Source organism: Xenopus tropicalis, chromosome 8, assembly GCF_000004195.4.
Source record: "Xenopus tropicalis strain Nigerian chromosome 8, UCB_Xtro_10.0, whole genome shotgun sequence".
Classification (NCBI taxonomy): Eukaryota; Metazoa; Chordata; class Amphibia; order Anura; family Pipidae; genus Xenopus; species Xenopus tropicalis.
The window spans coordinates 13,940,738-13,968,399 of record NC_030684.2 but is presented as its reverse complement, the minus strand read 5'-3'; the positions used below and the strand labels follow the sequence as shown (position 1 = coordinate 13,968,399).

General features: G+C 50.6%; 1 protein-coding gene across 1 annotated transcript in view; it reads left to right on the top strand.

Annotated features, from left to right (window-relative positions):
- LOC101730328 (coiled-coil domain-containing protein 77-like) overlaps positions 1-27,662 on the top strand; it is a gene marked incomplete at its 5' end in the record, with an annotated part of 135,632 nt that overhangs the window by 72,472 nt on the left and 35,498 nt on the right. The window contains 6 exons of the mRNA XM_031892326.1: positions 21,284-21,356; positions 21,522-21,610; positions 21,941-22,086; positions 22,203-22,461; positions 22,530-22,655; positions 25,845-26,039. Of these exons, the coding sequence (XP_031748186.1) occupies positions 21,284-21,356; positions 21,522-21,610; positions 21,941-22,086; positions 22,203-22,461; positions 22,530-22,655; positions 25,845-25,991 (840 nt within the window). The remainder of the gene's footprint in view (positions 1-21,283; positions 21,357-21,521; positions 21,611-21,940; positions 22,087-22,202; positions 22,462-22,529; positions 22,656-25,844; positions 26,040-27,662) is intronic.

The following is a 27,662-nucleotide window of genomic DNA, read 5'->3' as shown; positions in this document are numbered from 1 at the left end:
GTGCCTCTGTGGTACTGGGATGCCCGGGGGGCTTTAAGGTTGCTACAGGACAGTCCACTTTTTATTGGGACGGTGGGGGTGCTGTTTTGTTGCCTCTGGGTACTGGAATGGCCAAGGGGGGCTTTTAAGTTTGCTACCTGACAGTCACTATTTATTGGGCTGGGAGGGCTGTTTTGTGCCTCTGGGTACTGGGAATGCCAGGGGTGCTTTAAAGGTGGCCACAGGACAGTCCACTTTTTATTGGGCTGGGGGGGCTGTTTGTGCCTCTGGGTACTGGAATGCCAGGGGGCTGTAAGGTGCCACAACAGTCACTTTTATTGGGCTGGGGGGCTGTTTGTGCCTCTGGGTACTGGGAATGCCAGGGGGGCTGTAAGGTGCCACAGACAGTCACTATTTATTGGCTGGGGGGGGCTGTTTGTTCCTCTGGGTACTGGATGCCAGGGGGGCTGTAAGGTGCCACAGACAGTCCACTATTTATTGGGCTGGGGGGGGCTGCTTTGTTCTCTGGGTACTGGAATGCCAGGGGGGCTGTAAGGTGCCACAGACAGTCACTATTTATTGGGCTGGGGGGGCTGTTTGTGCCTCTGGGTACTGGGAATGCCAGGGGGGCTGTAAGGTGCCACAGACAGTCACTATTTATTGGGCTGGGGGGGCTGTTTGTGCCTCTGGGTACTGGAATGCCAGGGGGGCTGTAAGGTGCCACAGACAGTCACTATTTATTGGGCTGGGGGGGTGTTTTGTGCCTCTGGGTACTGGGAATGCCAGGGGGGCTGTAAGGTGCCACAGACAGTCACTATTTATTGGGCTGGGGGGGGGCTGTTTGTGCTCTGGGTACTGGGAATGCCAGGGGGGCTGTAAGGTGCCACAGACAGTCACTATTTATTGGGCTGGGGGGGGGCTGTTTGTGCCTCTGGGTACTGGGAATGCCAGGGGGGCTGTAAGGTGCCACAGACAGTCACTATTTATTGGGCTGTGGGGGGGGCGTTTGTGCCTCTGGGTACTGGGAATGCCAGGGGGGCTGTAAGGTGCCACAGACAGTCACTATTTATTGGGCTGGGGGGGGCTGTTTGTGCCTCTGGGTACTGGGAATGCCAGGGGGCTGTAAGGTGCCACAGACAGTCACTTTTTATTGGCTGGTGTTTACCACCCATGTACCTGCTCAGGTTGGCATAAGTGTTACCCGGGTGTCTAGCGAAGTGGCGCCCCTATTGTAGGCCTTCCTAGTGTAGCATAGGCCTCGCACATGTGCAGTCTTTGGAGCTCTTGAGAAGCTTGAGGGCCACAAGAAGTCCTCCCTTTGGCCCGTGCTCCTCCAGTTGATCATCCCAAACCCGATTGTAACATATTTGATGTTCTTCTAGACCCCCTTTTGGTTACAAATGTTTACAAACCTTTCCGCTCATGGGGAAAATTGAATGCTGCTATGCAATTGGTCTGCTTTGGAAGCCCAACACCTTTTTAGTGGCACAAATGATGGTACAAGTAAGGGACAGAGATACTTCTGGAAGGTCCATTAGGCTTCCGTTGGGCTGGAGACTGATTTCCTGCCCTAGAAATGATTGGAACTGAGGAAAAGGGGGGGCCCTTACCACATACTGAATATCAATGGGCCTCAAACCACTACCGTACCTCAAGTCTGCTTCAGCTTAACTGTGGGTTCTAGACCAGTGGTTCTCAACCTCCCTAATGCCGCGACCCTTTAATACAGTTCCTCATGTTGTGGTGACCCCCAACCATAAAATTATTCCTAAGACCATCGGGAATATGTGTTTTATGGTATTAGGCCACCCCTGTGAAAGTGTAATTCCACCCCCAAGGGGGTCCCGACCCACAGGTTGTGACCCGCTGCTGTAGACGGTGATCAGTAGAAAACTCCCTGGGCTTCACATAGTAGTTGTCATGGAGTTGGGATCAAAGGTAATTGGTACCAGAGGTGGCCGGTTCAGCACTGTCCTCGGCCCGGTGGTTGTGGACCTCTGTTCTATGTCACAGCTTGTCACCTTACGATGCCCTGGGGCAACTCTCCAGGGGTTGGCATCCTGCTGTTGTTGGGCACCACACTCCTCACTGAGCCCTGCAGCTCCTTGTACCTCTGCAGGATCATTGTCCTATTAGGAGAGTTTCCCAGAAGGGAGATATTGTGGGGTTTATTCGGTTGGTGCAGGTTGCTGGGTAGATCTGGTGCCTCTGGGATGGAATCAAGCGTTGAAGGACCAAATCCATCTATGGACCTCTGTTTAGCGTTCCTGCCCAGGAGCAAAGCAGAAAGTTAATATATACCTGTATTAAACGCTACCAATGGGCAACTGGGTAAACACATGGGCAATTCGGTATATAGTAACCGGTTGGTTTATCCCACACGGTGTTTATACCAGAAGGTGTAATGGCTTGAAGGCCTCTGCTAGCAGCAGAATAGTCAGTCACCCATGTGATATTAAAGGGGAAATGAACCTCCCATGACAGTGCTTCACAAACTCATTGTCTAAAGCAGTGATCCCCAACCAGTGGCTCCGGGCAACATGTTGCTCCCCAACCCCTTGGGTGTTGCTCTCAGTGCCCCAAACCAGGGAGTTATTTTTGAATTCCTGACTTGGGGGCAAGTTTTGGTTGAATAAAAACAAAATTTCCTACCAAATAAAGCCCCCTGTAAGCTGATAGGGTGCATAGAGGCTGCCTAATAGCCAATCACAGCCCTTATTTGGCTCCTCCATGAACTTTTATGGTGCTTGTGTTGCTCCCCAAGTCTTTTTACATTTGACTGTGGCTCACGAGTAAGAAAGGTTGGGGGTCCCTTGACTAAAGTATGATGGGAGAGTAATCTCCCTATGTTAAATAAAGATGTAGCAATGGTAGGGAGTATTCTTATTGGATGATTATCTTGTATATGTAATTTGTTTTGCAATACCTATGTGGCAGAGCTAGGGGCATAAAGAGTCCAATGTAGGTATGCTGTTATGCGTATATAAAGGGTGGAGTGCTGGTCATATCTTCCCTAATAAAGGTGCCCTATACACGGGCCGATTGTAGCTGCCAATATGGGTCCCTTAAACCGACTCGGCAGCTAATCAGGCCGTGTATGGGCACAAACGACGGGTAGGTTAGAAAATCTAGTTGGATCGGGGACCGCATTGGCTCGTTGATGCGGTCCCCGGACCGACATTGCCTATACCCGTCGTTATAATTGGATCTTTGGCCCCAGGGCCAAATGACCAAATTAGCCTGGATTCTCCCGATAGGTGGGTATATCGGGAGAAGATCCGCTCACTTGGTGACATTGCCATGCGAGCGGATCTGAAGGTGTATGGGGACCTTAAGTAGGATCAGAGACAGCTCAGATTGGGGACAGTTGTAAGCTCTTAGTACCTCTACCATCTCTTCCCAAAGACAGTGCTAGTGCTTTAACCCTCACCTCTTAGGTGGAATGATGTTTCCTTGAGTAACCATAGGGGGCACTCTAGACTGGGTGAGCAGTCTCAGCCTTGGAGATCCCCTCTCTTGTTTCCAGGAGCTGCGGCACAGTACAAACTTCTGCCATGTGTTGTCCTCCATTCGGGAGGGAGACGGCATTGGACCTGTGGGCGAGGCACCCTGGGGGTGTCGGTTAGCTGCCTCCACACAGCACTGTCGTAGGGTTTGTCGGGGCGCAGTGGCAAGAGCGGGGGCAGTCGACTGATTTCCAGCCACAGTAGGTACCCGGGGGTGGGACAGATAGATACGTTGGTCTTTGAGGGGGGCTGCACTTTTCTCAGCATGTCCATCTTGGCCTCTGTGATGGAAGGACTTTGTTGAAGAATCCTGTGTTGGCCACGAGGGGTGAAACCAGTTTAATGGACAGTAGGGTCCGGCAGCAGAGGCTCCGGAGATGAAGGACGTGCCATGACTAGGGTAGAAGGGTCCAACGTGAGCCTGGCAAGAGAAAACTAAGCTTATGTAACATTTCCTTAGGTAATATGGGGATCATGATGGTCCTTAGAGCATGGGTAGCTAGAGGATTGCACTGTGTTTCTCCCATTATACCCCCTGCTCTCCAATGTAGGCGGCCCATCATAATTACACATGCAGGGAGATTCTCCAATCAGATTAGCTCTACTTCAGCCATCTTGCTGCTATCTAACCTAGGGAGATCAGTGTTGAATATTGGCTTGCTCTGAATTTACCTTGGGAAATCAGAGGGGCAGATATTGTGCTTTTTGCGTGCCCAGTGATAGAAAATATGTATTTAATGCCTCCAGAACTGATCCCTTGAACAAAGACCAAGGAGCACACAAAGCAAGCAGAATTCTTATTGGATTCCTCTGCTGTGAGAGTTTAAAAAATATGTTGGGGGCTGTTTGTGTCTCTGGGTACTGGGAATGCCAGGGGGGCTGTAAGGTGCCACAGACAGTCACTATTTATTGGGCTGGTGGGGCTGTTTGTTCCTCTGGGTACTTGGAATGCCAGGGGGGCTGTAAGGTGACACAGACAGTCACTATTTATTGGGCTGGGGGGGCTGTTTGTGCCTCTGGGTACTGGGAATGCCAGGGGGCTGTAAGGTGCCACAGACAGTCACTATTTATTGGGCTGGGGGGGCTATTTGTGCCTCTGGGTCCTGGGAATGCCAGGGGGCTGTAAGGTGCCACAGACAGTCTCTATTTATTTTTCTGGGGGGGGGCTGATAGTTCCTCTGGGTACTGGGAATGCCAGGGGGGCTTTAAGGTGCCACAGACAGTCACTATTTATTGGGCTGGGGGGGCTGTTTGTTCCTCTGGGTACTGGGAATGCCAGGGGGGCTGTAAGGTTCCACAGACAGTCTCTATTTATTTTTCTGGGGGGGGCTGTTTGTTCCTCTGGGTACTGGGAATGCCAGGGGGGCTGTAAGGTGCCACAGACAGTCACTATTTATTGGGCTGGAGGGGCTGTTTGTGCCTCTGGGTACTGGGAATGCCAGGGGGGCTGTAAGGTGCCACAGACAGTCACTATTTACTGGGCTGGGGGGGGCGCGTTTTGTTCCTCTGGGTACTGGGAATGCCAGGGGGGCTGTAAGGTGCCACAGACAGTCACTATTTATTGGGCTGGGGGGGCTGTTTGTGCCTCTGGTACTGGAATGCCAGGGGGCTGTAAGGTGCCACAGACAGTCACTATTTATTGGGCTGGGGGGGCTGTTTGTCCTCTGGGTACTGGGAATGCCAGGGGGGCTGTAAGGTGCCACAGACAGTCACTATTTATTGGGCTGGGGGGGCTGTTTGTGCCTCTGGGTACTGGGAATGCCAGGGGGCTGTAAGGTGCCACAGACAGTCACTATTTATTGGGTGGGGGGGGGCTGTTTGTGCCTCTGGGTACTGGGAATGCCAGGGGGCTGTAAGGTGCCACAGACAGTCACTATTTATTGGGCTGGGGGGGCTGTTTGTCCTCTGGGTACTGGGAATGCCAGGGGGGCTGTAAGGTGCCACAGACAGTCACTATTTATTGGCTGGGGGGGCTGTTTGTGCCTCTGGGTACTGGGAATGCCAGGGGGCTGTAAGGTGCCACAGACAGTCACTATTTATTGGGCTGGGGGGGGCTGTTTGTGCCTCTGGGTACTGGGAATGCCAGGGGGCTGTAAGTGCACAGACAGTCACTATTTATTGGGCTGGGGGGGCTGTTTGTGCCTCTGGGTACTGGAATGCCAGGGGGGCTTAAGGTGCCACAGACAGTCACTATTTATTGGGCTGGGGGGGCTGTTTGTGCTCTGGGTACTGGGAATGCCAGGGGGGCTGTAAGTGCCACAGACAGTCACTATTTATTGGGCTGGGGGGGGTGTTTGTGCCTCTGGGTACTGGGAATGCCAGGGGGGCTGTAAGGTGCCACAGACAGTCACTATTTATTGGGCTGGGGGGCTGTTTGTCCTCTGGGTACTGGGAATGCCAGGGGGCTGTAAGGTGCCACAGACAGTCACTATTTATTGGGCTGGGGGGGCTGTTTGTGCCTCTGGGTACTGGGAATGCCAGGGGGGCTGTAAGGTGCCACAGACAGTCACTATTTATTGGGCTGGGGGGGCTGTTTGTGCCTCTGGGTACTGGGAATGCCAGGGGGGCTGTAAGGTGCCACAGACAGTCACTATTTATTGGGCTGGGGGGCTGTTTGTTCTCTGGGTACTGGAATGCCAGGGGGGCTGTAAGGTGCCACAGACAGTCACTATTTATTGGGCTGGGGGGGCTGTTTGTGCTCTGGGTACTGGGAATGCCAGGGGGGCTGTAAGGTGCCACAGACAGTCACTATTTATTGGGCTGGGGGGCTGTTTGTGCCTCTGGGTACTGGGAATGCCAGGGGGCTGTAAGGTGCCACAGACAGTCACTATTTATTGGGCTGGGGGGGCTGTTTGTGCCTCTGGGTACTGGGAATGCCAGGGGGGCGTTAAGGTGCCACAGACAGTCACTATTTATTGGGCTGGGGGGGCTGTTTGTGCCTCTGGGTACTGGGAATGCCAGGGGGCTGTAAGGTGCCACAGACAGTCACTATTTATTGGGCTGGGGGGGCTGTTTGTGCCTCTGGGTACTGGAATGCCAGGGGGGCTGTAAGGTGCCACAGACAGTCACTATTTATTGGGCTGGGGGGGCTGTTTGTGCCTCTGGGTACTGGGAATGCCAGGGGGGCTGTAAGGTGCCACAGACAGTCACTATTTATTGGGCTGGGGGGGCTGTTTGTGCCTCTGGGTACTGGGAATGCCAGGGGGCTGTAAGGTGCCACAGACAGTCACTATTTATGGGCTGGGGGGGGCTGTTTGTGCCTCTGGGTACTGGAATGCCAGGGGGCTGTAAGGTGCCACAGACAGTCACTATTTATTGGCTGGGGGGGGGCTGTTGTGCCTCTGGGTACTGGGAATGCCAGGGGGCTGTAAGGTGCCACAGACAGTCACTATTTATTGGGCTGGGGGGGGGTTTGTGCCTCTGGGTACTGGGAATGCCAGGGGGCTGTAAGGTGCCACAGACAGTCACTATTTATTGGGCTGGGGGGGCTGTTTGTGCCTCTGGGTACTGGGAATGCCAGGGGGGCTGTAAGGTGCCACAGACAGTCACTATTTATTGGGCTGGGGGGGCTGTTTGTCTCTGGGTACTGGGATGCCAGGGGGCTGTAAGGTGCCACAGACAGTCACTATTTATTGGGCTGGGGGCTGTTTGTGCCTCTGGGTACTGGGAATGCCAGGGGGGCTGTAAGGTGCCACAGACAGTCACTATTTATTGGGCGGGGGGGCTGTTTGTGCCTCTGGTACTGGAATGCCAGGGGGGCTGTAAGGTGCCACAGACAGTCACTATTTATGGGCTGGGGGGGCTGTTTGTGCCTCTGGGTACTGGGAATGCCAGGGGGCTGTAAGGTGCCACAGACAGTCACTATTTATTGGCTGGGGGGGCTGTTTGTGCCTCTGGGTACTGGGAATGCCAGGGGGCTGTAAGGTGCCACAGACAGTCACTATTTATTGGCTGGGGGGGCTGTTTGTGCCTCTGGGTACTGGGAATGCCAGGGGGGCTGTAAGGTGCCACAGACAGTCACTATTTATTGGGCTGGGGGGGCTGTTTGTGCCTCTGGTACTGGGAATGCCAGGGGGGCTGTAAGGTGCCACAGACAGTCACTATTTATTGGGCTGGGGGGGCTGTTTGTGCCTCTGGGTACTGGGAATGCCAGGGGGGCTGTAAGGTCCACAAGACAGTCACTATTTATTGGGCTGGGGGGCTGTTTGTTCCTGAACTGGCAATACTGTGTGTAGTAAGGCAAGATGGTATGAGGGGTAGGAGCAGTAACTGGCAATACTGTGTGTAGTAAGGCACGATGGTATGAGGGGTAGGAGCAGTAACTGGCAATACTGTGTGTAGTAAGGCAAGATGGTATGAGGGGTAGGAGCAGTAACTGGCAATACTGTGTGTAGTAAGGCAATGGTATGAGGGGTAGGAGCAGTAACTGGCAATACTGTGTGTAGTAAGGCACGATGGTATGAGGGGTAGGAGCAGTAACTGGCAATACTGTGTGTAGTAAGGCACGATGGTATGAGGGGTAGGAGCAGTAACTGGCAATACTGTGTGTAGTAAGGCAAGATGGTATGAGGGGTAGGAGCAGTAACTGGCAATACTGTGTGTAGTAAGGCAAGATGGTATGAGGGGTAGGAGCAGTAACTGGCAATACTGTGTGTAGTAAGGCAAGATGGTATGAGGGTAGGAGCAGTAACTGGCAATACTGTGTGTAGTAAGGCAAGATGGTATGAGGGGTAGGAGCAGTAACTGGCAATACTGTGTGTAGTAAGGCACAATGGTATGAGGGGTAGGAGCAGTAACTGGCAATACTGTGTGTAGTAAGGCACGATGGTATGAGGGGTAGGAGCAGTAACTGGCAATACTGTGTGTAGTAAGGCACCAGTGAGGGTATGAGGGGTAGGAGCAGTAACTGGCAATACTGTGTGTAGTAAGGCACGATGGTATGAGGGGTAGGAGCAGTAACTGGCAATACTGTGTGTAGTAAGGCAAGATGGTATGAGGGGTAGGAGCAGTAACTGGCAATACTGTGTGTAGTAAGGCAAGATGGTATGAGGGGTAGGAGCAGTAACTGGCAATACTGTGTGTAGTAAGGCAAGATGGTATGAGGGGTAGGAGCAGTAACTGGCAATACTGTGTGTAGTAAGGCAAGATGGTATGAGGGGTAGGAGCAGTAACTGGCAATACTGTGTGTAGTAAGGCACGATGGTATGAGGGGTAGGAGCAGTAACTGGCAATACTGTGTGTAGTAAGGCACGATGGTATGAGGGGTAGGAGCAGTAACTGGCAATACTGTGTGTAGTAAGGCAAGATGGTATGAGGGGTAGGAGCAGTAACTGGCAATACTGTGTGTAGTAAGGCAAGATGGTATGAGGGGTAGGAGCAGTAACTGGCAATACTGTGTGTAGTAAGGCAAGATGGTATGAGGGTAGGAGCAGTAACTGGCAATACTGTGTGTAGTAAGGCAAGATGGTATGAGGGTAGGAGCAGTAACTGGCAATACTGTGTGTAGTAAGGCAAGATGGTATGAGGGGTAGGAGCAGTAACTGGCAATACTGTGTGTAGTAAGGCAAGATGGTATGAGGGGTAGGAGCAGTAACTGGCAATACTGTGTGTAGTAAGGCACGATGGTATGAGGGGTAGGAGCAGTAACTGGCAATACTGTGTGTAGTAAGGCAAGATGGTATGAGGGGTAGGAGCAGTAACTGGCAATACTGTGTGTAGTAAGGCACGATGGTATGAGGGGTAGGAGCAGTAACTGGCAATACTGTGTGTAGTAAGGCAAGATGGTATGAGGGTAGGAGCAGTAACTGGCAATACTGTGTGTAGTAAGGCATGGTATGAGGGGTAGGAGCAATAACTGGCAATACTGTGTGTAGTAAGGCAAGATGGTATGAGGGTAAGAGCAGTAACTGGCAATACTGTGTGTAGTAAGGCAAGATGGTATGAGGGGTAGGAGCATTAACTGGCTGTGTGTAGTAAGGCCATTATTTCTGGCAGTAGAAGGGTTAACTACCAACATGGGGATGAGAAAGGGATTTAGTGCAGCTCTGTGGCCCTGGGGTGAGAGTGTTGATGGGCAGAGGGTGGGTTACAGTGAGGCTATAATAAGCCCACCCTTGGCCGCCGCAGAAATATTTGGCTGGAGGGACAGACAGGTTCCCACGCTTCCCACGTCTCTTAGAATAACCCTCTGACTATAAACAGCCAACTGCATCTGTGTGTCTGCCTGCTGGCTGGGGGCCCCCGGCAACCATGTGCCCCCTGGGAACAAACTGCCCAAACCAGGCAAGCACCACTCCCAGCACCCTCATGGGAACCAGGGAGTTATTTTTTCTTTAGCGCATCACATGACCTGGGGTGGGGGGTGGAATCTGGTCCCTGAGCACTTATGGCCCTGCCTCAGATCTGAGCCTGGATTTCTAAGAACAAAATTAACATTATATAATTGACACAACCAATGACATCGCATAAAATCTATGACATCACCGACATTGTAATGACGCCGATACAATGGACCAATAGGCTATTTTACAGCTTTTACCCCAATATGCCCCTTCTTTATAAAATACACAAATCCAGGGTCCTTTCCTTTTCAGAGAGACATCAGTAACATAGTAAGTTAGGTTGAAAAAGGCATAAGTCCATCAAGTTCATCAAGGCGCCCCCCCCATTCCCTGGCACCCATTGTCCTTATTCAATGCCACGGTGCAGTCTATGTAGTTTACCACCATGTACCTGCTCAGGTTGGCATAAGTGTTACCCGGGTGTCTAGCGAAGTGCGCCCCTATTGGTTAGGCCTTCCTAGTGTAGCATAGGCCTCGCACATGTGCAGTCTTTGGAGCTCTTGAGAAGCTTGAGGGCCACAAGAAGTCCTCCCTTTGGCCCGTGCTCCTCCAGTTGATCATCCCAAACCCGATTGTAAACATATTTGATGTTCTTCTAGACCCCCTTTTGGTTACAAATGTTTACAAACCTTTCCGCTCATGGGGAAAATTGAATGCTGCTATGCAATTGGTCTGCTTTGGAAGCCCAACACCTTTTTAGTGGCACAAATGATGGTACAAGTAAGGGACAGAGATACTTCTGGAAGGTCCATTAGGCTTCCGTTGGGCTGGAGACTGATTTCCTGCCCTAGAAATGATTGGAACTGAGGAAAAGGGGGGGCCCTTACCACATACTGAATATCAATGGGCCTCAAACCACTACCGTACCTCAAGTCTGCTTCAGCTTAACTGTGGGTTCTAGACCCAGTGGTTCTCAACCTCCCTAATGCCCGCGACCTTTAATACAGTTCCTCATGTTGTGGTGACCCCCAACCATAAAATTATTCCTAAGACCATCGGGAATATGTGTTTTATGGTATTAGGCCACCCCTGTGAAAGTGTAATTCCACCCCCAAGGGGGTCCCGACCCACAGGTTGTGACCCGCTGCTGTAGACGGTGATCAGTAGAAAGCTCCCTGGGCTTCACATAGTAGTTGTCATGGAGTTGGGATCAAAGGTAATTGGTACCAGAGGTGGCCGGTTCAGCACGTCCTCGGCCCGGTGGTTGTGGACCTCTGTTCTAATGTCACAGCTTGTCACCTTACGATGCCCTGGGGCAACTCTCCAGGGGTTGGCATCCTGCTGTTGTTGGGCACCACACTCCTCACTGAGCCCTGCAGCTCCTTGTACCTCTGCAGGATCATTGTCCTATTAGGAGAGTTTCCCAGAAGGGAGATATTGTGGGGTTTTATTTCGGTTGGTGCAGGTTGCTGGTAGATCTGGTGCCTCTGGGATGGAATCAAGCGTTGAAGGACCAAATCCATCTATGGACCTCTGTTTAGCGCTCCTGCCCAGGAGCAAAGCAGAAAGTTAATATATACCTGTATTAACGCTACCATGGGCAACTGGGTAAACACATGGGCAATTCGGTATATAGTAACCGGTTGGTTTATCCCACACGGTGTTTATACCAGAAGGTGTAATGGCTTGAAGGCCTCTGCTAGCAGCAGAATAGTCAGTCACCCATGTGATATTAAAGGGGAAATGAACCTCCCATGACAGTGCTTCACAAACTCATTGTCTAAAGCAGTGATCCCCAACCAGTGGCTCCGGGCAACATGTTGCTCCCCAACCCTTGGGTGTTGCTCTCAGTGCCCCCAAACCAGGGAGTTATTTTTGAATTCCTGACTTGGGGGCAAGTTTTGGTTGAATAAAAACAAAATTTCCTACCAAATAAAGCCCCTGTAAAGCTGATAGGGTGCATAGAGGCTGCCTAATAGCCAATCACAGCCCTTATTTGGCTCCTCCATGAACTGTTTATGGTGCTTGTGTTGCTCCCCAAGTCTTTTTACATTTGACTGTGGGCTCACGAGTAGAAAGGTTGGGGGTCCCTTGACTAAAGTATGATGGGAGAGTAATCTCCCTATGTTAAATAAAGATGTAGCAATGGTAGGGAGTATTCTTATTGGATGATTATCTTGTATATGTAATTTGTTTTGCAATACCTATGTGGCAGAGCTAGGGGGCATAAAGAGTCCAATGTAGGTATGCTGTAATGCGTATATAAAGGGTGGAGTGCTGGTCATATCTTCCCTAATAAAGGTGCCCTATACACGGGCCGATTGTAGCTGCCAATATGGGCCCCTTAAACCGACTCGGCAGCTAATCAGGCCGTGTATGGGCACTAACGACGGTAGGTTAGAAAATCTAGTTGGATCGGGGACCGCATTGGCTCGTTGATGCGGTCCCCGGACCGACATTGCCTATACCCGTCGTTATAATTGGATCTTTGGCCCCAGGGCCAAATGACCAAATTAGCCTGGATTCTCCCGATAGGTGGGTATATCGGGAGAAGATCCGCTCACTTGGTGACATTGCCATGCGAGCGGATCTGAAGGTGTATGGGGACCTTAAGTAGGATCAGAGACAGCTCAGATTGGGGACAGTTGTAAGCTCTTAGTACCTCTACCATCTCTTCCCAAAGACAGTGCTAGTGCTTTAACCCTCACCTCTTAGGTGGAATGATGTTCCTTGAGTAACCATAGGGGGCACTCTAGACTGGGTGAGCAGTCTCAGCCTTGGAGATCCCCTCTCTTGTTTCCAGGAGCTGCGGCACAGTACAAACTTCTGCCATGTGTTGTCCTCCATTCGGGAGGGAGACGGCATTGGACCTGTGGGCGAGGCACCCTGGGGGGTGTCGGTTAGCTGCCTCCACACAGCACTGTCGTAGGGTTTGTCCGGGCGCAGTGGCAAGAGCGGGGGCAGTCGACTGATTTCCAGCCACAGTAGGTACCCGGGGGTGGGACAGATAGATACGTTGGTCTTTGAGGGGGGCTGCACTTTTCCTCAGCATGTCCATCTTGGCCTCTGTGATGGAAGGACTTTGTTGAAGAATCCTGTGTTGGCCACGAGGGGTGAAACCAGTATAATGGACAGTAGGGTCCGGCAGCAGAGGCCTTCCGGAGATGAAGGACGTGCCATGACTAGGGTAGAAGGGTCCAATGTGAGCCTGGCAAGAGAAAACTAAGCTTATGTAACATTTCCTTAGGTAATATGGGGATCATGATGGTCCTTAGAGCATGGGTAGCTAGAGGATTGCACTGTGTTTCTCCCATTATACCCCTGCTCTCCAATGTAGGCGGCCCATCATAATTACACATGCAGGGAGATTCTCCAATCAGATTAGCTCTACTTCAGCCATCTTGCTGCTATCTAACCTAGGGAGATCAGTGTTGAATATTGGCTTGCTCTGAATTTACCTTGGGAAATCAGAGGGGCAGATATTGTGCTTTTTGGGTGCCCAGTGATAGAAAAATATGTATTTAATGCCTCCAGAACTGATCCCTTGAACAAAGACCAAGGAGCACACAAAGCAAGCAGAATTCTTATTGGATTCCTCTGCTGTGAGAGTTTAAAAAATATGTTGGGGGGCTGTTTGTGTCTCTGGGTACTGGGAATGCCAGGGGGGCTGTAAGGTGCCACAGACAGTCACTATTTATTGGGCTGGTGGGGCTGTTTGTCCTCTGGGTACTGGGAATGCCAGGGGGGGCTGTAAGGTGCCACAGACAGTCACTATTTATTGGGCTGGGGGGGGCTGTTTGTGCCTCTGGGTACTGGGAATGCCAGGGGGGCTGTAAGGTGCCACAGACAGTCACTATTTATTGGGCTGGGGGGGCTGTTTGTTCCTCTGGGTACTGGGAATGCCAGGGGGGCTGTAAGGTGCCACAGACAGTCACTATTTTATTGGGCTGGGGGGCTATTTGTGCCTCTGGGTCCTGGGAATGCCAGGGGGGCTGTAAGGTGCCACAGACAGTCCTATTTATTTTTGCTGGGGGGGGGCTGTTTGTTCCCTCTGGGTACTGGGAATGCCAGGGGGCTGTAAGGTGCCACAGACAGTCACTATTTATTGGGCTGGGGGGGGCTGTTTGTGCCTCTGGGTACTGGGAATGCCAGGGGGGCTGTAAGGTGCCCACAGACAGTCACTATTTATTGGCTGGGGGGGCTGTTTGTGCCTCTGGGTACTGGGAATGCCAGGGGGGCTGTAAGGTGCCACAGACAGTCACTATTTATTGGGCTGGGGGGGCTGTTTGTGCCTCTGGGTACTGGGAATGCCAGGGGGGCTGTAAGGTGCCACAGACAGTCACTATTTATTGGGCTGGGGGGGGGCTGTTTGTTCCTCTGGGTACTGGGAATGCCAGGGGGGCTGTAAGGTGCCACAGACAGTCACTATTTATTGGGGCTGGGGGGGGCTGTTTTGTGCCTCTGGGTACTGGAATGCCAGGGGGGCTGTAAGGTGCCACAGACAGTCACTATTTATTGGGCTGGGGGGGGGCTGTTTGTTGCCTCTGGGTACTGGGAATGCCAGGGGGGCTGTAAGGTGCCACAGACAGTCACTATTTATTGGGCTGGGGGGGGCTGTTTGTGCCTCTGGGTACTGGGAATGCCAGGGGGGCTGTAAGGTTCCACAGACAGTCTCTATTTATTTTTCTGGGGGGGGCTGTTTGTTCCTCTGGGTACTGGGAATGCCAGGGGGGCTGTAAGGTGCCACAGACAGTCACTATTTATTGGGCTGGGGGGGGCTGTTTGTGCCTCTGGGTACTTGGGAATGCCAGGGGGGCTGTAAGGTGCCACAGACAGTCACTATTTATTGGGCTGGGGGGGCTGTTTGTTCCTCTGGGTACTGGGAATGCCAGGGGGGCTGTAAGGTGCCACAGACAGTCACTATTTATTGGGCTGGGGGGGCTGTTTGTGCCTCTGGGTACTGGGAATGCCAGGGGGGCTGTAAGGTGCCACAGACAGTCACTATTTATTGGGCTGGGGGGGCTGTTTGTGCCTCTGGGTACTGGGAATGCCAGGGGGGCTGTAAGGTGCCACAGACAGTCTCTATTTATTTTTCTGGGGGGGGGCTGATTGTTCCTCTGGGTACTGGGAATGCCAGGGGGGCTGTAAGGTGCCACAGACAGTCACTATTTATTGGGCTGGGGGGGGCTGTTTGTGCCTCTGGGTACTGGGAATGCCAGGGGGGCTGTAAGGTGCCACAGACAGTCACTATTTATTTGGGCTGGGGGGGCTGTTTGTGCCTCTGGGTACTGGGAATGCCAGGGGGGCTGTAAGGTGCCCACAGACAGTCACTATTTATTGGGCTGGGGGGGGCTGTTTGTGCCTCTGGGTACTGGGAATGCCAGGGGGCTGTAAGGTGCCACAGACAGTCACTATTTATTGGGCTGGGGGGGGCTGTTTGTTCCTCTGGGTACTGGGAATGCCAGGGGGGCTGTAAGGTGCCACAGACAGTCACTATTTATTGGGCTGGGGGGGGGGGCGTTTTGTTCCTCTGGGTACTGGGAATGCCAGGGGGCTGTAAGGTTCCACAGACAGTCACTATTTATTGGTCTGGGGGGGGCTGTTTTGTGCCTCTGGGTACTGGGAATGCCAGGGGGGCTGTAAGGTGCCACAGACAGTCACTATTTATTGGGCTGGGGGGGGCTGTTTGTTCCTCTGGGTACTGGGAATGCCAGGGGGGCTGTAAGGTGCCACAGACAGTCACTATTTATTGGGCTGGGGGGGGGGCTGTTTGTGCCTCTGGGTACTGGGAATGCCAGGGGGGCTGTAAGGTGCCACAGACAGTCACTATTTTATTGGGCTGGGGGGGGGCTGTTTGTTCCTCTGGGTACTGGGAATGCCAGGGGGGCTGTAAGGTGCCACAGACAGTCACTATTTATTGGGCTGGGGGGGGGCTGTTTGTGCCTCTGGGTACTGGGAATGCAGGGGGGCTGTAAGGTGCCACAGACAGTCACTATTATTTTTGGGCTGGGGGGGGGCTGTTTGTTCCTCTGGGTACTGGGAATGCCAGGGGGGCTGTAAGGTGCCACAGACAGTCACTATTTATTGGGCTGGGGGGGGCTGTTTGTGCCTCTGGTACTGGGAATGCCAGGGGGGCTGTAAGGTGCCACAGACAGTCACTATTTATTGGGCTGGGGGGGCTGTTTGTGCCTCTGGGTACTGGGAATGCCAGGGGGGCTGTAAGGTGCCACAGACAGTCACTATTTATTGGGCTGGGGGGGGGCTGTTTGTGCCTCTGGGTACTGGGAATGCCAGGGGGGCTGTAAGGTGCCACAGACAGTCACTATTTATTGGGCTGGGGGGGGGCTGTTTGTGCCTCTGGGTACTGGGAATGCCAGGGGGGCTGTAAGGTGCCACAGACAGTTCACTATTTATTGGGCTGGGGGGGCTGTTTGTGCCTCTGGGTACTGGGAATGCCAGGGGGGCTGTAAGGTGCCACAGACAGTCACTATTTATTGGGCTGGGGGGGGCTGTTTGTGCCTCTGGGTACTGGGAATGCCAGGGGGCTGTAAGGTGCCACAGACAGTCACTATTTATTGGGCTGGGGGGGGGCTGTTTGTGCCTCTGGGTACTGGGAATGCCAGGGGGGGCTGTAAGGTGCCACAGACAGTCACTATTTATTGGGCTGGGGGGGGCTGTTTGTGCCTCTGGGTACTGGGAATGCCAGGGGGGCTGTAAGGTGCCACAGACAGTCACTATTTATTGGGCTGGGGGGGCTGTTTGTGCCTCTGGGTACTGGGAATGCCAGGGGGGCTGTAAGGTGCCACAGACAGTCACTATTTATTGGGCTGGGGGGGCTGTTTGTGCCTCTGGGTACTGGGAATGCCAGGGGGGCTGTAAGGTGCCACAGACAGTCACTATTTATTGGGCTGGGGGGGCTGTTTGTGCCTCTGGGTACTGGGAATGCCAGGGGGGCTGTAAGGTGCCACAGACAGTCACTATTTATTGGGCTGGGGGGGGCTGTTTGTGCCTCTGGGTACTGGGAATGCCAGGGGGCTGTAAGGTGCCACAGACAGTCACTATTTATTGGGCTGGGGGGGGGCTGTTTGTGCCTCTGGGTACTGGGAATGCCAGGGGGCTGTAAGGTGCCACAGACAGTCACTATTTATTGGGCTGGGGGGGCTGTTTGTGCCTCTGGGTACTGGGAATGCCAGGGGGGCTGTAAGGTGCCACAGACAGTCACTATTTATTGGGCTGGGGGGGCTGTTTGTGCCTCTGGGTACTGGGAATGCCAGGGGGGCTGTAAGGTGCCACAGACAGTCACTATTTATTGGGCTGGGGGGGCTGTTTGTGCCTCTGGGTACTGGGAATGCCAGGGGGGCTGTAAGGTGCCACAGACAGTCACTATTTATTGGGCTGGGGGGGGCTGTTTGTGCCTCTGGGTACTGGGAATGCCAGGGGGGCTGTAAGGTGCCACAGACAGTCACTATTTATTGGGCTGGGGGGGCTGTTTGTGCCTCTGGGTACTGGGAATGCCAGGGGGGCTGTAAGGTGCCACAGACAGTCACTATTTATTGGGCTGGGGGGGCTGTTTGTCCTCTGGGTACTGGGAATGCCAGGGGGCTGTAAGGTGCCACAGACAGTCACTATTTATTGGGCTGGGGGGGGCTGTTTGTGCCTCTGGGTACTGGGAATGCCAGGGGGGCTGTAAGGTGCCACAGACAGTCACTATTTATTGGGCTGGGGGGGGGGCTGTTTGTGCCTCTGGGTACTGGGAATGCCAGGGGGGCTGTAAGGTGCCACAGACAGTCACTATTTATTGGGCTGGGGGGGGCTGTTTGTGCCTCTGGGTACTGGGAATGCCAGGGGGGCTGTAAGGTGCCACAGACAGTCACTATTTATTGGGCTGGGGGGGGCTGTTTGTGCCTCTGGGTACTGGGAATGCCAGGGGGGCTGTAAGGTGCCACAGACAGTCACTATTTATTGGGCTGGGGGGGGCTGTTTGTGCCTCTGGGTACTGGGAATGCCAGGGGGGCTGTAAGGTGCCACAGACAGTCACTATTTATTGGGCTGGGGGGGGGCTGTTTGTGCCTCTGGGTACTGGGAATGCCAGGGGGGCTGTAAGGTGCCACAGACAGTCACTATTTATTGGGCTGGGGGGGCTGTTTGTGCCTCTGGGTACTGGGAATGCCAGGGGGGCTGTAAGGTGCCACAGACAGTCCACTATTTATTGGGCTGGGGGGGGGCTGTTTGTTCTCTGGGTACTTGGAATGCCAGGGGGGCTGTAAGGTGCCACAGACAGTCACTATTTATTGGGGCTGGGGGGGGCTGTTTGTGCCTCTGGGTACTGGAATGCCAGGGGGGCTGTAAGGTGCCACAGACAGTCACTATTTATTGGGCTGGGGGGGGGGCTGTTTGTTCCTCTGGGTACTGGAATGCCAGGGGGGGCTGTAAGGTGCCACAGACAGTCACTATTTATTGGGCTGGGGGGGCTGTTTGTGCCTCTGGGTACTGGGAATGCCAAGGGGGCTGTAAGGTGCCACAGACAGTCACTATTTATTGGGGCTGGGGGGGGCTGTTTGTTACTCTGGGTACTGGGAATGCCAGGGGGGCTGTAAGGTGCCACAGACAGTCACTATTTATTGGGCTGGGGGGGCTGTTTGTGCCTCTGCGGTACTGGGGAAATGCCAGGGGAGGCTGTAAGGTGCACAGACAGTCACTATTTATTGGGCTGGGGGGGGGGCTGTTTGTTCCTCTGGGTACTGGAATGCCAGGGGGGCTGTAAGTGCCACAGACAGTCACTATTTTATTGTTGCTGGGGGGGGGGGCGTTTTGTTCCTCTGGGTACTGGGAATGCCAGGGGGGCTGTAAGGTTCCACAGACAGTCTCTATTTATTTTTCTTGGGGGGGGGGCTGTTTGTTCCTCTGGGTACTTGGAATGCCAGGGGGGCTGTAAGGTGCCACAGACAGTCACTATTTATTGGGCTGGGGGGGGGCTGTTTGTTCCTCTGGGTACTGGGAATGCCAGGGGGGCTGTAAGGTGCACAGACAGTCACTATTTATTTGGCTGGGGGGGGCTGTTTGTTCCTCTGGGTACTGGGAATGCCAGGGGGGCTGTAAGGTGCCACAGACAGTCACTATTTATTGGGCTGGGGGGGGCTGTTTGTGCCTCTGGGTACTGGGAATGCCAGGGGGCTGTAAGGTGCCACAGACAGTCACTATTTATTGGGCTGGGGGGGGCTGTTTGTTCCTCTGGGTACTGGGAATGCCAGGGGGGCTGTAAGGTGCCACAGACAGTCACTATTTATTGGGCTGGGGGGGGCTGTTTGTGCCTCTGGGTACTGGGAATGCCAGGGGGACTGTAAGGTGCTACAGACAGTCACTATTTATTGGGCTGGGGGGCTGTTTGTGCCTCTGGGTACTGGGAATGCCAGGGGGCTGTAAGGTGCCACAGACAGTCACTATTTATTGGGCTGGGGGGCTGTTTGTACCTCTGGGTACTGGGAATGCCAGGGGGGCTGTAAGGTGCCACAGACAGTCACTATTTATTGGGCTGGGGGGGGCTGTTTGTCCTCTGGGTACTGGGAATGCCAGGGGGCTGTAAGGTGCCACAGACAGTCACTATTTATTGGGCTGGGGGGGGGGCTGTTTGTTCCTCTGGGTACTGGGAATGCCAGGGGGGCTGTAAGGTGCCACAGACAGTCACTATTTATTGGGCTGGGGGGGGGCTGTTTGTTCCTCTGGGTACTGGGAATGCCAGGGGGACTGTAAGGTGCCACAGACAGTCACTATTTATTGGGCTGGGGGGGCTGTTTGTTCCTCTGGGTACTGGGAATGCCAGGGGGGCTGTAAGGTGCCACAGACAGTCACTATTTATTGGGCTGGGGGGCTGATCTGCAAACTTAGGAAAGCTTTACAGCTTTGTACTTTGGAGCAAAAAGAAATGTTTACCCATTATAGAATCGGGGGGATGTGTATTTTCCAAAAATATATGGCTTTCTGGGGTGAGTGTACTTTTTTTGTAGCATTATCCGACATAAAGGATGTAAATGTGTTGATTTTGCAGGAGCTGAAATGACAGAAATGACAGTACATATGGGGGTATGTTCCCATTGGGGCCCCTACATGCCACATACTTAGCTAAACCTATACATATTGGGCATCAAACTGTTCAGGGGACCCCTGGGGTTCATATTTAGGGTGTTTTATTTGGTTACTTTATGACCTGTAGGAGATAAGATACTATAGACTGGAAGCTTTAAAGCAATTTTTTAAAAAAAAATCACAAATTTTGATAAAAACCAATAACTTTAGGAAAGCATTGCGACTTGATAGTTTGGAGTAGACAGACAGTTGTGCCTATTCTGGATTCCCCAGAATCTGTTCTTTCCAAAAATGTACAATTTTCTGGGATAAACCTTCTGTTAGTGGAAATTTTGTTCTTTAAATCTAAAGTATGCCGCTTTCTGGAGCAGTGCTTTTGGAATTTGGTAATGTACTGCTGGGAGTTTGTGACCTATACAAGTGAGAAATCTCCATAAAACTATATATATTTGGTATTGGCACGTTCAGGAGACATGGGACTTTCCAAATCAGTTGTATATTCGGGCATAAAATAATTTTTGTTTCTAGTATGTGTGTTTATATTATGGAAAATGTGATTTTTTTTATTTTTACACATTTAGAAGCCTATATCTTGTTACAGAATTGGAATTACACAAAAATTCTACCATATTTTGAAAGCTTAGGTTGTTCTGAAAAAATCGATATATTGTTTTCCTGGGTAAACTAAAAGTCCCCCCGAGGAAAGGCCCCTAAAGTGAAACAGTGCAAAATGTTCAAAAACTGTCTGGCAATACAAGTTCCGCTTTGACCAAAACAGCTGGCAGTAAAAGGGTTAATGCTATTCAGGAGAATTCAGTTCATGATCAAATGCAGACATTGATAAAATAAAATGTCCCCACGGTCCCTGTGTCCCCCTAGACATGGGAGAAAAGGAGATTTATGTATTACTGTTAAATCCTTTTCTCTCCAGTCGTAAGGGGGACACAGGGCTTCCCTCCCCCAACTCTTGTTCAAAATTGCCCTTAGTCTTGTTGAGAGTTGTTAGTAGGTTTATGTTCTAGAGCTTATTTCTCTTTATTACAAGCTGGCTCCCTTCCGGAATGGTGGGATAAAGGGAGAGGAGGAGGGTCCTCAACTGTCATCAGTGTCCTGTCTCCTGATGTCCTCTTTGTTTAGGAACCCATTGGTGCTTAATTAACAACACTGGGCTGATTTGCCCCTGGGCAGTAACCCATAACAGTAACCCATTTTTCAGCCGCATAACAAGAATATCCATGTGAGCTTCTCGGTTTTTTCTTAGATCTGCCTGGCCATGTAACAAGCAATAGGGAGAATCTGAGCTTCCTAACGACATAAGTATTGGGGGGGCACTGATGGGTTTCCAAATTCCAGGGGAGGTTGCTAATAAAAATAAAAAATCAGCCCAGGTTTTATCTTAAATTAACTTTCCCTTTAATTCGTCTGCAATTGCAGGTCACCATTCCCCAACGTGCTGTTCAGTCTGGGGATCCATACGCCCGGAAACTGCAACGTTCAGGCCAGGCAGGTTAGTGACTTGTGTGCTTTCAAATCTTATTTCCTAAAATGTGTTTAAACTTGGCTTTTGTTTTAATATCTTTTTCTTTTATATAAAGGAGCCATGGCTGTAAGTTTCCCTAAGTTTGACTCTTTCATATATGTCAGTCGGTGACCCGCTGCTTTCCACTTACAGGTACCAAACAAGCACCCCTGAAAGCACCGGGGAAGCAAGACAGAAGCAAAGAGGGCAAGAAAGAAGATCCCCAGATTCTTTTGCTTCAGGTGAAGCTGCGTTTGAATATTTAATTATTCCTTGGGTCATTCTGTTCATGTAATGTGTGAAACAGATATTGGGGTCATAGGTGGGCGAAGCCCTAGGCAACCCGGTCGGCCACTTGCGATGGGACATTGCACCCGGGGGCAATGACAAAGGATCGCGGACTAGGGGTAGGCAGGAAAGGCGCCTTTTGCCCCCCAATAATTGCACCCTAGGCAGCTGCCTCTTCTGCCTACCCATAGTTCCGACCCTGATTGGGGTTCCTGCTGTTGGATTACAAGACTTCCTTCTTTAAAGTCAACTGAATGCAAGTTGTTACCTTTTCCTCTGACCAGGTGGAGGCGCTGCAGGCCCAGCTGGAAGAGCAGACACGACTATCCAAAGAGCAGATAGAGACTCTAGAGGACAGGAAGGTCCGCGTGGAAGAAACCCAGGTGCAGCACCAAAGAGACCAGGACAAAATGAAATCTATGACAGATAAGTGAGTGTGTGAGAAAAGTGGAGAAATCCATAGGCCTCCTACACCTAGGGTTAGGGAAATCAGCCCCCTGTTGTACATCACTGGCTTCTGGAACCATCACCATCAATCTTTCCCAGGCTGAATAAGACCCAGAAATTGCTGTACGAGAGCACCAGGGATTTCCTGCAACTGAAATTTGAGTGCCGAGCCAATGAGAAATCTTGGATGGCCGAGAAGGATCGGCTGCTCCGAGAGCTAGACCGGTGCCGAGAGCAGTTGGCTTTAAGTAGTGACCCAGAGCAAGAGCGGGAACACGAGCGAGAGATCCTGCGTTTGTCATTGGTCGAGAAAGCAAGTCGGCACTCGCACAGTGAGGAAGTGAAGGGTAATTCCCATGAATGTGTGAATAAAGGATATTATGGTATTAGTGCTGCTTGCTGGTTCTTATGCCTCTTCTTATACAGTCTCTTACAGAGCAGCTGGCACAAGCACATCGCCTCGCTGAAATGTACCGGGAGCAGTGTGTGACACTGGAGGATGAGCTGGGAAAGATACGAGAGGAGGGAGACGTGGGCAGGGAAATCTTCAAGGTGAGTTCTTAATACCTTGTAAAGGGGGGTTCACATTTGAGTTACCATTTACTACAGGGGTCCTCAAACTTTTTAAACATGGGGCCAGTTCATGGTCCCTCAGACTGCTTGGGGGCCGGACTGTAGTCCTCAAACTAGGCCCCCGCATCCTCAAACTATGGCCCACTGTCTGTTCCCCTGCTCCCTGCTGCATCCTCTTGCTCCCTGCTTTGTCCTCCGACTCCCTGCTCCCCCGCTCCATCCTCCGGCTCCCTGCTCCCCTGCTTTGTCCTTCGACTCCCTGCTCCCCCGCTCCATCCTCCGGCTCCCTGCTCCCCTGCTTCATCCTCCGACTCCCTGCTCCCCCGCTCCCAGCTGTGTCCTCCGGCTCCCCCACTTCCTGCTGCGTCCTCCAGCTCCCTTCTCCCCCGCTCCGTCCTCCGCCTTCCTGCTCCCCTGCTTCATTCTCCGACTCCCTGCTCCCCCACTCCCTGCTGCATCCTCTACTCCCTGCTCCCCCACTCCCTGCTGCATCCTCTAGCTCCCTGCTCCCCCATTCCCTGCTGCATCCTCTAGCTCCCCGCTCCCCCATTCCCTGCTGCATCCTCTAGCTCCCCGCTCCCCCATTCCCTGCTGCGTCTGCAGGTCTACAGGTAGTAGCCAGGGGTGAGGAGGCAGCCGGGGCCAGGTTAATTACCTTGGGGGGCTAAATCCGGCCTTTGGGCCATGGTTTGAAGATCCCTGATTTAGTATGATGTAGAAAGTAATATTCTAATACAGTTTGCAATTGGTCTTTATTTTTTTGTGTTTGTTAAATGTATTTTACTTTTTGTTCAGCCACTCCCGAGTCATCTGGTTGCTAGGGTTTACATTACCCTATTAGCAACCAGAAAGTGGTTTGAGTGAGAGACTGGTATATGAATAGGAGAGGGCCTGAATAGAGAAATAACAATAACAACTAGAAATGGAAGTTTGAGAACAAACTTTATGTTGGGTTAAAAAACGTGAAGTCACTAAAGGAAATTTGATCTGTTGGCTCCGCCCACTTTCTCTAACCTTGGACCACAGTTCTATAGTAAAAACCACTGTGCAAAGTTTGGGGACCCTGGTTTTAATACTGTCTGAATGGCAGCAATTTAAATTTCCCCACTGAAAGTCAACAAGAGACATCTGATTGGCGGTTGGTGGCTCCGCCCACTTTTTCTAACCTGGAATTGTACTTACCCAGTGACTAACTCTGCAAACTTTGCATTAACTCTGCAGAGTCTGGGGACCCCGGTGTTATTACTGTGAGAATGGCAGCAGGTTGGATTTTTGCCAAGTCAGTAGGTAAAATCTAATTGGCTGTTCACAGTTCCGCCCAGTTTTGGGCATCCAACAATCATCATATTTTCATTCAGGCTGGCCCCATGACTATGTGATTCAAGTTTGGGGACTGTAGCCTCAGAGCTGTAAGATTGGCCGCAGTTTAAATTTTCCCATTAAAGTCAATGGGTTATATTTGATTGGCTGTTGTTGGCCCCTCCCCCTTTGGGATCCAGCAATTGTCGCTGTTTCATTCTTCATTTCATTCTTCCTGTCAAAGTCAATGGAAAATTGGGGTGTTCGGAGCAGCGCCACAAAAAGACGGGGGGAATCGCTTAGAAAAGCACAAGCAGCCTGCTCCGCTATAGGGCGAAGAAGTGTGGGGAGTCTGGGTGTTGTACCCCTAAATCTGTAGGTGGAGTAGCGTTTAGAAAATGGGGGGGTGCTAAAAATAAGAAGAAAAAGCGAAAGAATAAGCTGAAGTCGAAGAACAGTATGATGGGTTTTTCAAATCAACACAATTAAAAGTAGCCTCGCGGAGCAATAGTTTCTTGGCTGCCGGGGTCAGTGACCCCCATTTGAAAGTTAGAAAGAGTCAGAAGAAGAAAGCAAATAATTAAAAACTGCTTTGTTTGTTTTTATAAAAATGTGACTGGTTATCTCCCCTAGTCCTCCTGTAGTGTTAAGTTACCCAACATCTGTTTGTGAGATTAATATCCAATGTTATTCTTATACCAGGAACGTTCAGATAAGGTGGCCAAGCGGCTGGTATTTTCTTGTGCGATCTAGTAGGAGAGAGTGCTATTCTGAGACAAATTGCAATTGGTCTTTTTTTTTTATTTGTGGATTTTAAATTACTTAGCTTTTGTTCAGTAGCTTTCCAGTTCAAAATTTCAGCAGCTGTCTGGTTGCTTGGGTTCAAATTAGTCTAGCAACCAGTCAGCGCTTTGAATAAGAGACTTGAACATGAGTAGGAGAGCACCTGAATAGAGCGATAAGTAATAAAAAAGGACAATAACAATAAAACTGTAGCCTCACAGAGCAGTAGTTTATGGGCTGCCGGGGTCAGTGACCCCCATTTAGAGCCAGACGAAGAATGCAAATGATTAAAAAAAAAAAAACAACTATAAAAAAATGAAGACTAATTAAAAATTGACCATTCTATAACATACTTGAAGGTAAACCCATTATCCAGAATGCTCGGGACCAAGGGTATTCTGGGTATGGGGTCTTTCTGTAATTTGGATCTCCATACCTTAAGTCTTCTTAAAAATCAATTAAACATTAATTAAACCCAATAGGATTATTTTGCATCCAGTATTATATTTTAGTTGGGATCAAGTACAGGTACTGTTTTATTATTACAGAGAAAAGGGAATCATTTAACCATTAAATAAACCCAATAGGGCTGTTCTGCCCCAATAAGGGGTAATTATATCTTAGTTGGGATCAAGTACAGGTACTGTTTTATTATTACAGAGAAAAGGGAATCATTTAACCATTAAATAAACCCAATAGGGCTGTTCTGCCCCCAATAAGGGGTAATTATATCTTAGTTGGGATCAATTACAAGGTACTGTTTTATTATTACAGATAAAAAGAAAATCAGGTTTAAAATGGAGTCTATGGGAGACGGCATTCTGTAATTCAGAGCTTTCTGGATAACGGGTTTCCGGATAAGTGATCCCATACCTGTACTATGATATTTGGAGCAGCAGTTACATTTTCTAGCCAGTAGGGGGAGCTTAAACTTCATAACACTGCTATTGCTGTACTAGAGGATTAAACACACGCAGTGAGACGGCTCATAACCAAACTAAGAAGGAACCCCTATGGGTAAGGGCCCTGTGGGGGTGAGAGGAGATGTGAATTAATCTTGCTCTCCTCTTTTTGCTCTCCTCTCAGGTGACGCTGAACATCGGGCCAGACCAAGATCTTGCTATTCTGGATGCAGTGCGGCAGGGCAACAAAAAGACACAAAAAATTCAAGGGGAACTGCGCAACTTAAAGGCCAAAATCTGTGGCCTGGAGAATGAACTGAGAATCGGATAGAGCACAAGGGAGACTGACGGAGCTGCCACACTAAACAAGGAGCCACAGGTAAAGGTCTACCCTGGCTCTACCTCTGGGATTATATAGTGTGTTCGGCCCAGGAAGGAAGAATATTGGCGGCCATACACGTTGCCAAGCGAGCTGATCTTCTCCCGGTATCCCCACCTACGGGTGGGTTATATCGGGCGAATTCAGGCTTATTAGAACAAGGGATATTAGAACAACGAATCAAGTACAGTACCTGTACTTGATCCCAACTAAGATATAATTACCCCTTATTGGGGGCAGAACAGCCCTATTGGGTTTATTTAATGGTTAAATGATTCCCTTTTCTCTGTAATAATAAAACAGTACCTGTACTTCATCCCAACTAAGATATAATTACCCCTTATTGGGGGCAGAACAGCCCTATTGGGTTTATTTAATGGTTAAATGATTCCCTTTTCTCTGTAATAATAAAACAGGACCTGTACTTGATCCCAACTAAGATATAATTACCCCTTTTTGGGGGCAGAACAGCCCTATTGGGTTTAAATGATGTTTAAATTATTTTTTTAGTAAATTTAATGTATGGAGATCCGAATTACGGAAAGATCGCTTTTCCGAAAAAAGCCCCAGGTCCTGAGCATTCTGGATAACAGGTCCTATACCTGTGCTTAGCTTTTTGTACAGCAGCTCTCCAGTTTGGAACCTTAGCTATCTTGTTGCCAGGGCCTTTTTACCTTAGCAACTAGGCAGTGATTTAAATGAGAAACAGGAATATGAATAGGAGAGGGTCTGAATAGAAGGATAAAAAATAAAGTTCACAGAGCAATAGTTTTTTGTTTTGTTTTTTTATCTACTGGGTCAGTGACCCCCATTTAAAAGCTTGAAAGAATCAGAAGAGGAAGGCAAATAATTCAAAAACTAAACTCTGGCTGGAAATGCTGTATTTTATGTACTGAACTCCCTGTACCAGCCCAGAGAGTCAGCAGCCCTATGAACTAATGATCCTGGCCTTTAACTTTGTCCACAGCAGGTCTGTGTGTCAGTGGCACTGCACATGCTCAGTGGGCTCTAGGCTGCTGTTGTGCAGATATTTACCTTTATATTGTGAGTTGGTCCCTAAGGTAAGTGTAGTGGAGATCACACAAAACTGTTCCTGTGAGACTGAGCTAGTTAAGAGAAAAGGCAGAGGGCAGTAAATACAAGGAAGGGGCTTGTAATGGAACCTACTCCCTGGGCACTTGCTTCATTGCTATCTACTCCCCTTGTGCCCTCACCTGCATCATAACAATATAAACAGGAATCCACCAGAGCCTTGTGTTAAAGCAAACTTGGTACATTTATTGGTGCACAGCAAAGCACAACATGTTTCAGTTCTAATTGGTCCATTAGACCCACACTGACATGTTACATAGCACACGCAAACCCACACTGACCCATCTATCCACTCACATACAGACCCACACTGACCTATCTATCCACTCACATACAGACCCATACTGACCCATCTATCCACTCACATACAGACCCACACTGACCTATCTATCCACTCCCATACAGACCCACACTGACCTATCTATCCACTCACATACAGACCCACACTGACCTATCTATCCACTCACATACAGACCCATACTGACCCATCTATCCACTCACATACAGACCCACACTGACCTATCTATCCAC